Below are 16232 nucleotides of genomic sequence, written 5' to 3' on the forward strand. Positions count from 1 at the left end.
TGAAACGTGTTGCTGCCACGTTGTTGATTGCTGCTTTCGTTGGCGCTGACAGTGACGCCCCAACTCCACCTTCTCCCATAAGAAGCGCTCGCCGCCAATGGCTCACTCACTCGTTCTGTGCAGTTCTTGAGTGTCGGATTATTTCTCTATTTGTTGTTGTGTTACTATCTCTAATATTCACACTGCCACATTGCCTCTGAAGCTGCGACAGTGAACTTTGCACTGTAGATTAATAGCCGACGACATGCAGCACTGCAGACGACAGCGCATTGACTGCATGTATTTACACAAACGCCGCTTACACTTTTGCAGCGACGCGACTTCGCTGCTTGTTTAGCTCTCTGCACACCTGCGAAACTTCACTTCCACAATACACACACGTTCCACACCGCCGAAAAGGTATGCCGAGGCAGCAACTTTGTTTGCACCTCAGTCAGTGGCCTCCACAGCAGACACCGACTACAAGTCTGCCAAAGACGACAGACGGCTCTTGTTTACTCTTTTCTCTAAGGATTATTTACCAAATACGAGTGCCATGCAATGCACTTTAAACGCGCGTTCCTACATGTGTGTCTTCACTCGCCAAATGGAAATATTGGAAATCCAAAGGCGCAAAGACTTGTAAGCAAATATTACTTTCGATGATCCCTCTTTATGTGCAAAAAAAAATATAAAATTGTTTTTGTGTGTTTTCATATCATTCTTATCCACATATTCTGGCAATTGTATCCCACCTTTTTCTTTTTATGATTGAAATTTGATACTGAAAATAAGCAAACAGTAGCAGACAGAATACTGAACTTCCGTCATCGAACTCATCAGCTCGAATTATCACCTATTTCCCCATCGTAAAGGTTATCAGGGAAAGTTTAATTGAGAAATTGAACTTTTATATGCATGTTCTGTTGCAGTTGCCTTAAAGTGAAGAACTAACTAAGAGACATGTATATAAATATTCTAAAAGAGTGCTGAGTTTGGAGACCAGTTAAGAGTTCGCCCCACACTTAAGTTTACTAACAATTTAGCAAAAGGTAAATATCGTCATCTATACTGTTCGTATTTCTTGCTCAAGATCATATATTGGACACAAATAGAGCCCGGTAATGAGAAAACCAGCTACAACCACTTTACAGCCTTTTCACACATAAGTTATTTATTTAATTAACCGGCCTTAGCTCGATTAAAGCTAAATCGATTTACTATTCAAAAGAAAAATCTAATTTTACTACATTAATTTTAATCGAATAAAAATCGAGTTGAAAATGGAATGCAACACTGTGGGTTGTTGCCCATGCTGTAAATTGGGCTGTGTTTATTGATAAAATAGAAATCAGCTGATGAAACTTTCAAACTTCTTAGAACAGCGAAAACGCAGCTGATCGTTAATCGAGTAGTCGACTGTGCGAAAAGCAAAATCTGATTTCTCAATTAACATCTTAATATACCGAATTTATCTGGCTGTGAGAAAAGGCTATTAGGGTTTAGATGTCTCTTAGTTACCCGTCCAAACTTGTCGTTCAGTAAGATCGGATTTTCTTCGTGTATCTCCCCTTGCAATATATCCTTTGTTATAAATATCGAGACTACGATCCAATAAAATCAAATAAGTGATTTTCATTATGTAAGAATAATGAAATGAGAAAAGTGTTCAGGAATGCTAAGTAATATTTAACTCTAAAAGTGGAAATATTATGGATTATCAATTGTTTGGTGCGTCCACAGTGTACAAGGCCAAGAGTACCGTTATGAATGCAGAGTTGCTACGAGTTGAATTTTTTAATAAAAATAGTCTCTCAATCAGGTCATAACTTTACTAAAGCACCAATTCCAGCTCACTTCGAATATAAATTTATTTATTTACAAAAATATGCGCGATGTCAAAGAGCGAAAAAAAAACCGAAGAAACCAGTTTAGTTATGGCCTTTTGCCTCATTACACCCATACACCTACAACAGCAAAAACAACAACAAGCACTTGTAATGTTTCTTATTATACGCTCAATTAGCATGCAATTTAGCTAATATTGAATGAAGTAATTGCTTTGGTGGCAAATGAGCTGCACAACCCACTGCCGCTTGCTACCGCTATTTGAATGTGGCATGTGGACGCATATTTAGGGCGTTCGGCATTTGCCTGCTGCTGATCTTGACTGCGGTAAACGGCGGTCAGCACGCTCTGCAGTCGACAGTCGGCACTAAGCGACCGATCGCAAATTGTTTGGTTAGACAATTGTGCAAGCGGTACGAGCATGCGCGCTCGAATGCCGATAATTATATGTACGTGCAAGTGGATCTGTGGTTGCAATTACCACTTTATTAACCAACCAACTGCGCACATTGCGTTTCTGAGTCTCGTTCATTATTCGGCTATTCGTACATTTTTCTAAATCTTTGCTTTGGTTTGGCATTGGCGCTGCGTGCTGGGTGAATATCGTGACATCAGTAATTGGAAAATAAAAGTGCAATGAAGTGAGAATGACTGCTGTGAACAAGCGACCCAGCAATCGACCCTTGTTCGATCACTTTTCTACTGTATTCCACAAGTATTTTTTATACAGTTACCATATCAGTTGTATTTTGTTGGTTTTTTATCTCAAGACAAAGCAAAAAACGTCAACAACAATTTTTCTCCTCATTGATTTACTATGGACACCAGTGATCGATGCGTTAGTGACAGTAGTCTTGAAGACACGATTTGGCGAAAGCGAAAGGCTGCAATGGCAAGTGCGCAGCGCCTATATTGCATACACACCACTGCAGGGGCGGCCAAATTACCGAAAAAACTCGACTGATGGTCACTATCTCCTCCACCCACCTGTCACCGACTGGTGAACGCAAATCGAACGTTCGAACCACTGTCAACAGCCACAATAACTACCCTTCATTTCATCGTTTTAATGGCGCACAAATGATTGTCGCTCGACCGCTGAATGACAGCTCAAAGCCGGCCGCGTCCATTGCGGACACAGTCCTCCCACAGTCAACAAGCCAGAGCATCAGTCAACTGACCTGCGCACTACACAATGGTGGTGCCGTCGCCGTAGCTCATTGTGAAAATGGAGCGGAGTGAGCTGACTGCACCGCCAATTATCATATTTTGTGCGAATTTACATGAAAACAAAATTAAAAACCGTCAAACCACAAAATTGCAATGCAATCAACAGAAAAGCAAAAAACCCAAATAAACCAAGAAAAACAAAGAAAAATGCTCGTACCAAAAAAAAGTGCCGAATAATTCCAAAACAGGTGAACACCTTGAATGTTACCGTCCAAGCGATTGCGCTATTAGCCGTACGACAACATACACACACACAAGGCAACAACACAAGCAGCCGGCGCATTGTTCCAACTAATGCCGCAGAGCCGAGAAAAAATGAAGAAAAGAAGAAAATTTTGGACACCTCTTTGAGACAGTCATGCAGACAATCTCGCAAAAGCGCGTAAAAAATCGCAAACTACCTTTCTAAAAATGCGCAAATTTATGCTGCAAAAACAAAACAAACAAAACAAAAAATGTGGCAACAAAAACAAAACAAACCCCAAAGAGTGCCATATACACACACGGCATTGAGAGCGGCGAATGCGACGCCGCTGATTGTTGAAGATCGGCATGTTGATGCCGCTACTCGTACTACGGCGCTGTTGGCGGTTGCGGTGAACGGGTTGACGAATCTACACGTAGTTGTTGTTGGAGGCTGCGGTGTTGCAGGCGGAGTTTTTGGACATAAAGCAATTAAATTCAAATGAAATAATGAAGCATTACTGCCCGCTGGGATGCTTTATGCGCTTACAGTGAAAACCCGTCTGCTCGACTCAAACGAGCCGATAATTGGTACAGTTTTAATCAGTTCAATGCAGATTATAAAGATATTTTGGATGATCCATATATATATACCATATATTCTGCTGGGAGTTCGAGTGAAAAAAATTGAAAGGGTTCTTTTAGAGTTATTAGGAAAAAAATCAATAAAACAAAAAGTACTATTTGGCTCATAAGGCTGACCTCGAACCTGTCAGTCATGTCTAGTAGAGTGGATCAAGGCCGCCAAATTAACGTTATAAATTGGGAAGACCTCAAAGCTCTCCAATAATTGCTATATTAGTATAAATAATTTATAGGCGGAAATGCTCTTCGGTATTGGTGGCCGTGTGGATTATCGCACTAAACTGAAAGCTGTTTATTCGCCATTACAATGCCGTCACTCCATCACTATCACCACCCAATTGCATACGCTTGTCTCCTTGTCCCCGCCGATTTCTAATTCACAAATTAATGGCCAACTTTTCGCGTCAGCATATTAATTACCGTTGCACAGCCACCTGGAACTTTGTGCGAAAGTAAGGGCTCTCTGCCACGTTCCCGACTCGGCTTACCTTTGCACAACGTGGCTTTCTCCACATCCACCGACACTGCTGCATCATTCCGCCGAAGCAGAGCAATATCCCCGCCAACATTCACCACCGCCATTTGCGTATTTATGTGTGTTATTGTTTTAGTTATGTTTGTATAGCGGTGTATCAAATGCTCCTCGCTGAAATGCGAAACCCTCTGCTCGTTTGCACGCTGATTTAGCCAAGCGAGTTGAAGAATGGATCGGATTGCATGCCCTGCACCACTCACCACTCACCACCACTCGGCACACTCACGCTCCGGCAGCGTTAATGCATAGCTGTTTGGCGTAGCACTTGTCGGCAATTGAAATTTCCCCGAAACACTTGACGTTGTTTGCGCTGGCGGCGTAGTCGGGCCGCATGAAGTGCCACACCGGAATGGCTAAATGTGATCGCGTCCGTCGCACACCATATCGTTTTCGACTCGGTTTTGGGTTGGTCAGCGCAAAGCAGCGATATGGAAACACTGGACGTCATTCAAATAGCACCCAACACCTTTCACTATTTCGCAAGCAACAATGCGCCAACAACACGGTGGGCCACAGTGGTGTCGCCAATTCCACGAGTTCCATCTGTAACCAATGTTGTACTCACTCGTATGTATACAATACATATCTAAAGCGTGTCCGAATGATTGTAAAGCTAAGCATCAGAAGATCTCGAGCACAAAGCACAAATGTAAGCACATACATTTGTGTATCGGTATGAATGTATGTATGTATGTATGGAGATATATACATCAGCGTCGACTTCGGCACGGCCATCACTATCTCGAAGTTTTCTGCGCCGAAACAAATTGCTGGTCGGACAGTCCGCCAGACACCACGCTATTCATTTAACGACCTGTTCGCCTGCCCATTCAGCAACTCACACCCCCACCCCAAGTCTCTTACTATTTAATTTGAACGCGAACAAGTATTTTCGCTATCGGGCAATGCAATCATAGCCCAACAACAACAACCGAAGCCGCGTGTTGTTACTCTAATGACGTTTTCGGTTGCCAACCTGTGACATTTCGTTGTTGAAAACATTGCGCCGGCATGAAGTCAAGTCGGATGGCCGTCGTGGCAGCGGCGGCACTACCTCAACGGAGAATGGAATGCGTGGGCGCAAACCATGGCGGAGGCGTGAGAACGATCACAGCCGAAGCCAGTGCCAAGGCAGGCAACGGCGGCGGCATCGCACAACTTTATGATCAACACGATCACCAAATAATTTGTAACTGTATCTGGCGCAACCCCAACAACACACAGCACACACACCGCCGTGAAGCGAAGCAAAAAACTTTGCGAAAAATGCACTTTACTTGTTCGTTGGCTGACGTCTGCATCGTCTATTTGCTTACGTCTGCAAGTTGAGTGGCATTCACCGGCCGTTGGATGCGGTCATTTAAGCGCTCCACTTTGGCATTTACAACGAATTTTGAATTTTCGCGTCAAATAAAGATATAACGGTGCATTTTTCACACCAGCACTCATAAGTAATTGCAAACATACTGAATTACACCAATGGAGAAGTGCCACCAAAAAGCATAATGTCTCTTGTGGAACCACGTTCAAAATTGTCCAAAATGCGGAAATTTTTTCCAACACCACACTGACATACAAGTATGTGCGAATACACGTCACACAAATCCTACGAAGCGCATTGCCCTCGCTAAGACATCAATAACTACGACTGTGGAGTCCGCAAATCACTCAGAGCCCTTCCGCACTCGATGGCATCTTTACAGCACCGCAAATTGGGGTCTTCGTAATCAGCGAAGGTCAAATGGCCTATGTAACCGCAAAGCCGGACGATGTAATTGATCGAAAATATTTAAAGAGCTAACCGGTTGACTTAGACGGATTATGCAAGACTTGAAAATATATCTCAAGTAATGGATGGGCCATAAATAAATCAAGGAACAGATAGTAATAAGTTTTTATAGAAGACTTCTGAAGTTTAAAAGCACTTCTCAACCAAAACTAGTTGACACCTAGCCCTAATTAATTAAAGGAAGAAGACACTGATGAAAAATTCCGTATAAAATGGATCCCTTTGTCAGGCATTGCCTCCAATCGTTATCGAGTAAGATTATTATTATACTCGTAAGATTAAAAGCGGAATGGGAGCGAATTGGCTGTCCAAAACTGTGAGATCTTCCTGCATTGGCGCCCACGCACTGTTGACTGAATGTTATGAACTTTGTAGTTGTTGACGCGTTTGGCTATCTATGGACCAACATCAACTCTGAAAAGTAAAGCTGCGAATCTATCTTCAAATCCAGCGTAGAATTCATTTCGCCCACGTGCACTACTTTTAACATAATAAACTAATGAGAAACACATTCCTCTTTCCACAAACGAAATTAACCCTTAATTAGTCTCTAAGACTATTAGCAGATGCCCCAAAGGAATTTATGACAACAAAATATATTCATAAAATGATTTTTATATTGTGCAATAAACTAAAATAAACTATTTCAATAAAACAAAAACATGTGTTGTTGTAAAAGTACTCGTAAGTAGCCATTCGTGGTATTTTCGCTTGACTTTTTTTTGATTTTTAAATTATAATTAAAGTTTAAATGTTCCGCTTACCATCCAGCATGTACTTGGAAGCATCCTCCCCGCTCTGCTGCGGTCCCTCGGTATACACCTCCATTGTGGCCGTTGCTTATTCCACTTTTCTCGGTGATTTTAATTAGGTTTATTTTGTCTCTTTAATTGGTGTTGTTTGTGTTTTTGTTTGTATATGTCTGCACGTATATTCACAAGAGTTAAGACGCGTTAACGCGCTTTTTCCACTTTTCTTTTTCCTGCAACACCCAGTGTTAATTGCTTGTGGAATCGTGCAACACAGACACGCACACACACGCTGCTTGACATTGAGCGAATTTCGCTTACATTTGCTTAAAGTTGTTGTTGTTGTTGTTGTTATATCTTAGTTTTTCATTTAACGGCAGCTAAAATTATTTACATTTCTCAGGATGATTTCACGTTTTGATTACAAATTTAAAAGATTTCAAATAATAACTAGCTGTTCACTTTACACTTGATTTTGTTGTGTTTTTGTTTTTTTTTTTTTTTTGTTTTACTATTTCAAATATTTTTTGCGTTTAATATGCGCACTTGTTAAGTATTGATTGTTGTTGTTATTGGCTTTGCGAAGATTACTTCATCTTGACTCATTCCTCTTTATTCGAATTCAATTGCTTTTTCACATTTCATTTTGTGTAGATTTTTGTGCGTCACCTTGAAATGCATGCAATGAATACACGGAATTCAACACATTCGAATGATTAACGAAATCAGCAAAACGCCCAAATTTTGCGTTTGCTGACAACAAGTTATAAGCGTCGCTTTGCTTACGTTTGTGTTTTCTATAATAGATATATACATATGTATTGTTGTTGTTGCTGTCTCATTCAGAAATATCAAGTCAATTTGGCCATCACATTCTCGCTTCGAAGAATATTAGTATATTGATATATGTAGGTACATATGTATATATCGAGGTTGTGAATTGAGCACAGAAAGGCAAACGCGTATCAAACATAACGGCAACACTCCATGACAACTACTTAGAAACACTTGCGACCCGCGCGTGTGTGTGTGTGTGTTGTTGATAAGCGCTTGAGAAAGCTTGAAAGAAACTTGAATGCGAATTATAGACGGGCAAACAAAAGACTTAGGAACCGAACCCGCTTGTGCGCACCTCAATTGGCGACATGGAGAACAAACTTGTCGAAAGGCGAACGTGTTAAACCCGCCCAATGACTTCATAGCGCATGCTAATGAGCCGATTAGAGCGATTTATAATCGTGCCTTTATGTACGCATAGCCATCTACATACATACATTCATACATATACATATCTAATATTTGTTTCTGTGTCATAAGTATGAGCAATTTGTCAACGTTTCGAAAGGAAATGCCAAGCAACAACAACAACACTTAGCTACCTCACAGAAACTACCTCGAAAGCGCCGCGTTCTGATGCGTTTTCCTTTTGTATTTCTTTTTTTGAGTTGGGAATTTCATGCATTTATTTTCCAAAAGCAAAGTACCACAATTTAAGTACACGCATCGAAAGCATTCAGAGCCGACACGCAAGAAAACATTTGCTGGACACACTCGCCTTTCTGATTGCTTCGTGAAAATATGCCCGATAAATGTGCGGAGAACTTTGCATGTCCCACAACAATATTCTACCAGCAGGTAGTACGCCACCCCCCACCGCCGGGCTACTGTAGCACCAAAGCTAATGCACCGCAAACACCAACAAAAACACTTGACGCCTGGCCAAGCTGACAATTGCAACACACAAACACACTCACAATCTCCCCACTTTAGCTGACTGGCCACAAACATATACACATGCAAATGTGTCAGTGTCTGCATGTTGTCAAGCTCAAATGTCCATAAGTAATTCGAAACATGCAATCACCCCACCTACAACACTGTGACCCCTCCCTGTCACCCTGTCACATAAAATGTGTCCAGACGGTGGTTAAAGTGCTTTTGCGTCGCACTGCGAGCTTCGTTTACTTCACTGTTGGCGCGCTCACAACTTTTTGCATACAATACAACAACAACAACAACTGCATACATATAATGTATATATAGCACATACATGTTTGCATACGGTCGGTATCTCCATTTGGGCATAAGTTAGATGTTTATGAGTCAACAACAGCAGGCCATACAAACAAACAAACAAACATGCAAACACATATGTAGTTACTCAGCCAGTCGAATGTCCACTTTGTTAAACAACAACAACAAAACAAGTTGCGAGTGCTGAATGCTGAATGCTGAATACAAAGCCAACGTTATTCGCACCGGAATATGACATGTTCAACAAACAATTTCTCAAAATAATTTGAAATGCGAATCGATCGTGAATATGTTAATGTTAATGTTGTTGTTGTTGTTGTTGCTCATATTTGTAATGCAAATATTTGCCGTTGACGGTTTCTTGTTATTGACTGACAACAACACAAATATTGGATGGCTGACTGGCTCTTCGCCTAGCTGGGTTTTCTTTCTTCTTTTGCCATACTGAACGCACATGTGTGTGTATGTGTGTACTCCAAAAGAGTCTTAACTCAAAATGAGATATGTTTGATATCCACCAAAATGTATTCATTTGCTGTGGATCGAAAACATGTCAGAGTTGGAGGTGGACACCTTTTAATAGTTATTTATTTATATATTTGCATGCTTTATTTGTTAGGTGGAGTTGTGAAATTTTTTGATTAAATTCACATACCGCAATTGTAGACACTTTGAAAAACACAAATCAAATTCAAGAAACAGCCATGGGAGACAATTTTTCTTTCCAGCAGAATAAATATTTTAGTAATATCCACCTCAAACTTTATTTACGCAAACCTCAACTCGAGTTTAAGATTTTGCGTTTGCGAACAGTTTTCATGAGGGCGTTGAAGAAACTCTTGGCTTAATTTGTCAAATTTTTTGCACGTTTGTGTAATGTCAAAACTGTCAACAGTCCACACCCAAGCAAGCAAGTAGTTGTAATGGGTTTTTTGTGGATTAAACTTCGTGTTTACTACTAAGCTTCAATATTGTCAATCAACGCGAGTTATTTTCAGGAGCATAGATGATCAAGTCCACAATACCGCATTGCTCATGAGTACATAAAGTTTGCTTATGTGATATAAATTCACGCTTAAAATAATATGCAAACATTTTTCAAATTTTATTATGATGATTACCACGGCATAATATCGCCAATTTTATTGAACCGATCATGATCAAGAAATCAAGCGAGTTTTCGTTTAATTGTGTATATAATTTTGTTAGTTTATTTATTTTTAATTTTTCAAAAAATCTCCTCGAGCGGAGAGTCTCCAATATCGTTAATATACATATAAGCATCTGTCAACTCACGCAGCATTGAAAACGTATAATAATAATCATGTTGCTGACCTTGAACAGGTCAGTGGAGGTGGTGGCGAGTTTTAATCGAAAAATAACTGTTTCGTGGCGAGGGAAGCAGAATAATTGCGATTTTGGAAAATAACTGAAAAGTAGCAGCTTTGTTGCTATAATTTTTATTACACACACTTGAATGCCTATTAAAACTGGGTATGTACATATGTATATTTGTATATGTATATGGCTAGGAAATATACTCGCATGTACATGTACTTATGGTCACAAGTTCAGGGGTAATACCCGACATTATTAAATAAAAAGTAAACACGAATTTTTACATTGGAACAATTACAGAATTACAAAGTTAAACTTTGAACGAGCTGACGCCGCACTCAGTCGTACACAAACGAGACGAGTGCGAGCAAAATACTGCAATTATCGTCGAGTTATGTATGTATGTACTCATGCTCGTGTTGTACATATGTACATACGCTGGTTTATTGAGCTTTTTTCAATCGCAGCACTTTCGGTTTATGAACTTTGCACAGATTTTGCTTTTTCGCAGAAATGAGGAGCGATTCGATGCCTTCGATTAACTGTTATACATTTAAAAGCACATTTGATGCTTCCCCCGATAACAGTTGGACATGGCATTTGTGAGCGAAGTTGGTATGTGCCAAGTATATGTACATATATTCTAACGTTGATTAGCCATTGTGTATTTACACATTTAGTTAAGTAACGTTTAACGCGAGAGCAATTGGCGAGCTCGTGTCGCTATAAAGCCCACCGACGACATTTATTTCTATTTATGTACACATGCACGCACGAATATCAATAACAGCTGATACATTATCAAAATCAACAAAAAAAACAAAAATCCACAACTACAACTACATCGATTTACTTTTCAGCTGGTATTTAAACTCACTGACGCTGTTGTAGTGCTGCGCGATAACCAAGAATGCGAACGACACAGCATGACAGTCGCAGCTGAAACTGAACGACATTAAGCTCAGCGCCGAGCGGGCAGCGAACGGCCCTGAAAAGTCGGCGAAACAACAACAACAGTTGCGGCCGAACCGCCTAAATGGAGGCAAGCAACAACATATCCACAACTGATAATATACTCGTAGGTATGTGCATACAATATGTAAATGCGAATTGGCACAGCAATGCAGGGCACCGTCACCGTCACCGTCACCGTCACCGTACATAGAACATATGTACATAGTCTGTATGTATGTGTTTGCATGCGTTTGCCTACAATTAGGTTGTCGAAGTTTGCCCGGCCGCGAAGCAACTAAAAGCCATGTCGTCGTCCCTTGTTGATAAGCTAACAAAGTCGTCCCAATGGACAGGTGCGGTGAGGCGCAGGCGGTCCGAATTTAGACAAACACAAATGTTTTGGAAGAGAAGCAAAGGTTTGTCGCTCACCATTTCGCACTGTGGTGTGATAATGAGACGCGCGCCGTTATGCACTGCATTGACAACACAACAACACAAAGGAACGCGCCAACGACGGCTTCACTTCACTCACTCGCTCGGGAAGCGCTTGAAACGCTGCAGAAGTTAGCATCCGTGTTGCGAACTGACGCCGCTCGCGCAAAAGCACCAATTTAGTCGCATTTACTGCTACGTACTACAACAATAACGATGTAACGCATCCGCACACAATGCATATACACACACACATTGGTAAAAGTGTAATATCATGTAACTCAAAAAAGTCATTGCATTCAATTTTACTGGTAAGCACTGCCCCCCTGCAATATGCGTGTGTTTGTTATTGTTGTTCTTTGAGCGTCCAGTATTTCAGTGTGTGTCTTGGGCTTGTTTTCAGCATTCTCGCGCATTATGTAGCAGCCGTCTCGCATATTGCATTACAACTTGCGCACCACATATGTAGGCGATAAAGAAGGGAGGCGGTGGGTGAAAGAGACGACATGCCACACTGCTGCACAGAGATGTCAACACAATGGGAAAATAAATGCATATGAAATATCATATGCAATATGCACGAGCAGTTGCAAAGTAGGAAACCAACAAATACAAAATGAAAATAAATAATTTTCGAAAATTTGGCTTTTTGGAAAATTCTGCCCTTTACAACCTGAAATATCTAACTGAAAACCAAACAGCCAGTAAAATATCATAGTTATTTCAATTATGTTCCTCCATAATCATAGTACGTTTTTTGAAACTGGTTTGAATTGTTATGAGATTGGTATATTTCAGTCCAAAATCTGAGAATTAGCATCACAGAACACCAACAATAAAACAAAGATAGTTGCTTAAAAAAGACTGTCGGCTGACCAGTCGGGCATGTAGATACATATGTCTATATGTAATTACGTTTTAAATTTTTCTTCTTCCGAATTCTAATAGAAATCTACTATGAAATAAAGAACACCAAGTGAGACAAGCAAATTTTGATCACGTTTCATGTAAGCCCCGCAAAGGTTGTGGATTTAAGAAGATAACGGTATTTACATATGCCTTAGAAAAATATTGATTTTTCACAAACGCCGCCGACGGATTAATTTCTGCTGTTACTCCAAAGCGAATAATGTTTGCTCTTAAGCGCTTAGCTGCGTTCCGCATAAATCTATAGATGCACCTCCACTCACATACATATGTATATGTACGTGTTCTTATATGCACGACATTGCAATCAGTCTATTGATTTTTCAAGCCTTACTGCAGGATGCTGGATTCCGTTTTTACTCTTGCAAGACCAGCTACTTATTTGACCCAATCTTTTAAATAGATTTCACCGATAATTCACTACACTTTCACAAGAACTTTGAATGCATTTATGCCATTCTTTATATGCTGATTAACCTTAAAATGCAATCTATTTTAATTGAGCACAAATATATTTTACTTTTTGTATTTAAATGGTGTATTTACAACGCCGCGGAAGGATCAACCAACAATGAAAACGGGCGAACACAGTGTCGATTGAAGCCGTCGTCCGTTGTCTTCGTACCGCACGAGCAGTGAACGCCCACCCCAAAAAGCATTTGCAGACAACACATGACTTACAACCCCGCGGCAGAAACTCTTACATCAGTATATTTCTTAAGGGTGTTTTGCTTCGTTGGACAGTGGTGAATAGTTGGATTTTTCGTGAGAAGAATTTCATTGCAACTGAAGAAGCACCGAGTTACAAGGAAAGTTTTGGGATTCCAATTTAAGTATAGTTTTTACTTATTAGAAGCAATTAATGAAAATCCCTTTCTGGAATAGTAAATAGATGAATAATATTTTTATCTTGTTCTTCCTACGTAGTTTCTTCATCCCATTTAGACTTTTAAATATACATGTGCGTGGTGCGTTCGAAATAAAGAACACAGTGGCGTACGTAATTCCTTCATGAGAGCTTAGTTGGAGCTTAATACAGAGAAATGCAGACATAAACACAGTCTCTCTCTCTCTCTCTGTCTGCAACCACCCTCGACAGGTCCGTCTGGTAGTGCTGAGAAAAATGCGAACCCTCATTCTAACACTGAAGAACGCATGCGCACGAAAAGGGTTGTATTTGTTGGGCGCGTGCCCGGCAACCGCGTCGATGAGCAGCCAAAATGACTGCAACAACTTATGCCACACGTATTGGTGACGAACAGCTGCGACTGCAAGTTTAATAAAGTCCAACTAAACCCCACTGGCATTGCACACTTCTATTGATTATGCATGGTACCCTAAAGGGACTCGCAAAAGCAAACCGTTTCCTGCCACGTGAAACCAGTTCAAAACCTGCAACATCCAGAGTATTGAAAACCGCTGACAACAAAATTTAACTGCATTTGTATATCTATATGTGGTAAGTAATAAAGCAAGCGGTACGGAGGTAGACAAATGTGAAGAAAACCAGTGCTCACTCGGTCTTTATGCACTCAGTGCCGAAAGCTCACTTTCTTTCAAATACTCAAAACTGTACCAAAACCAAGGATTTATATTGTTGACTGCCGATGTTATAACAATATTTCTTTCGTGGCAAAGTCATGTGACACAAGTCACATACACATAACGGTTTCGTGCACACTTCATTAGCAGCTTATTGCATATCACTTCCTACTTAACAGCTGACTTAGCATATCTATTAGCCAGGCATGCACTCCGCTCCATTCCAGTTGCAGCCGCCGCAATGTGCTTTCTTCAAAAAATCGATCAACTACGGCCTCAAATTGTCTTAAGCACCATCCAATGGCGATGGCTGTAGTCTTTATGAGCCACGAGCTGCGAGCGCACCCACCCGGCCACTGATTGCATACGAGTATTCAGTGCGAAGTGACACAGGTATCATGCTGCCAAATGCCAAGCGCCAAACGTCCAACAGTTTGTATCCAGCAGCCGAGGTGTTTTCCAGCGCGCCGGTTAATGTTTGTAAACAAAGGCGAAAGCCAAACAGCCGGCGACATGACCGGCTAAATCGATGGGTACCTGGTCGCTGTGTCAATGTATTTTGTGTTGGAATTGTCAGCCGGCGGTCACATTTAAATTAAATTTGTAGGTATGTTTGTGTTGGCCCACTCCATGACGATATAAATCAAACCACCTTCGAATCTGAGGGATTTTAATGATAATCGTTTTCGTGTTAGAAAAAATCTTGGCGATCTGATACCGGCTATCGAGGGATCAATTATTTTTACATTGCATTAAAGTAGGGGTCCAACATTCTGATATCAAAATAATCAAGAAGGTAATTATAGGTTTATATAATCAATCAAAATAATTATTTTACGACTAAAAATTTAACTGTAACTGAACATGTCTGAGTGCAGTTATGTTTTGTTCACTGACTACTGACTTAATACGGTGATGTGAGGGCATTGTATGAAACCCGTCAACTTGGCATGGCGAAATTCCGAACGTGCAACACCACCTTTTCCACCCATGCACAACCAATTACCCCATAATTGGCTACAATAACGATTCATTTGTTGAAAATCGCCAGTGAGTCACATGTACATATACTATACACTCATACATACCTACATATGGACATGATCGTAAATCAATTCATTGACATCACACATTTGAATGATTTTATGGATTTGTGAAAAGTCTCCTGTTTGTGATAATGTTCAGCCACTTTCCTCAGCAGACGTTGTCGTTAAAGGCGAAAGCCACTGGAGGTGGGAAGTGCACATGACAACTGCTGCTGTGGAAACGTTTTAATTAAGCTAAACAACTGCCACTGGCGACGCTGCTTTGGAGACTCTCGACATGATCGTTCAGAGTTCAGTGGCCATTTAAGCCATGATGCTGTTGATCGATTATCGTATTATATCTGTAGGCAAGCGTGTGTTGTTTTCGATATGCAAATAAGCGGGAGTTTCGAAGGACTCTGATGGAGTAGAGGAAATCAACTGAAGAGATCAGAAAAATATCATAAAACAGTTACACCATTTTCATAGGTAAATATCCAAATACCCTTCTTAAGCGATACGAAATCATATTACGAATAATATAGAGTAGAACCACCTAAAGTGGACTCATAGCACAATGTTTTGAGAGTAATGTCTTCTGCCTGGCCTCCAATAGCATTATATTGCCTATATATATCGTTTACAATAGGTATTTAATCATGTGTATTCTAAGTACTTTCTCCATCATCTTCATGAATTACCGGTCAATGCTCCTTAAAGTGGACGAGTCACTGCATGTCAAATTAATTAATCGTCCCGGTTACGGCTCAATGTAGATACTTTCAATCAAATACGCATTCGATAACCCAAACAATGCTCCCAATCGAATGCAAATGTACCGAAGCGATCATCTGACATTGCAGACAATGCGGCCTTTTCTCGGTTGGTTCAAAGAAAGAGCCAAAACGTCTTTCTTCATACATATACATACATATGGAGTTTGTAAATATGTATAAACAATTGTGAGCTAAAGCACTTCCACTGTTACCTATCTGTAAGCTAAGTCAATTCGAAACGCCTTG

At 40.5% G+C, this 16232-nt stretch overlaps 1 protein-coding gene across 3 annotated transcripts in view; it reads right to left on the bottom strand.

The window, feature by feature from the left end:
• LOC105212756 (uncharacterized) overlaps nt 1–16232 on the bottom strand; it is a 50778-nt gene that overhangs the window by 29488 nt on the left and 5058 nt on the right. Inside the window, exon 1 of one of the 3 annotated variants that reach the window (XM_011184986.3) lies at nt 6974–7310. The exons of the other annotated variants lie outside the window; for them this stretch is intronic. Coding sequence (XP_011183288.1) covers nt 6974–7037 — 64 coding nt within the window. The 5' untranslated portion in view covers nt 7038–7310. Of the gene's footprint in view, nt 1–6973; nt 7311–16232 lie in introns of those variants that run through there. 3 annotated transcript variants of the gene reach the window in all.

Source organism: Zeugodacus cucurbitae, chromosome 5, assembly GCF_028554725.1.
Source record: "Zeugodacus cucurbitae isolate PBARC_wt_2022May chromosome 5, idZeuCucr1.2, whole genome shotgun sequence".
In the NCBI taxonomy this organism is placed as follows: domain Eukaryota; kingdom Metazoa; phylum Arthropoda; class Insecta; order Diptera; family Tephritidae; genus Zeugodacus; species Zeugodacus cucurbitae.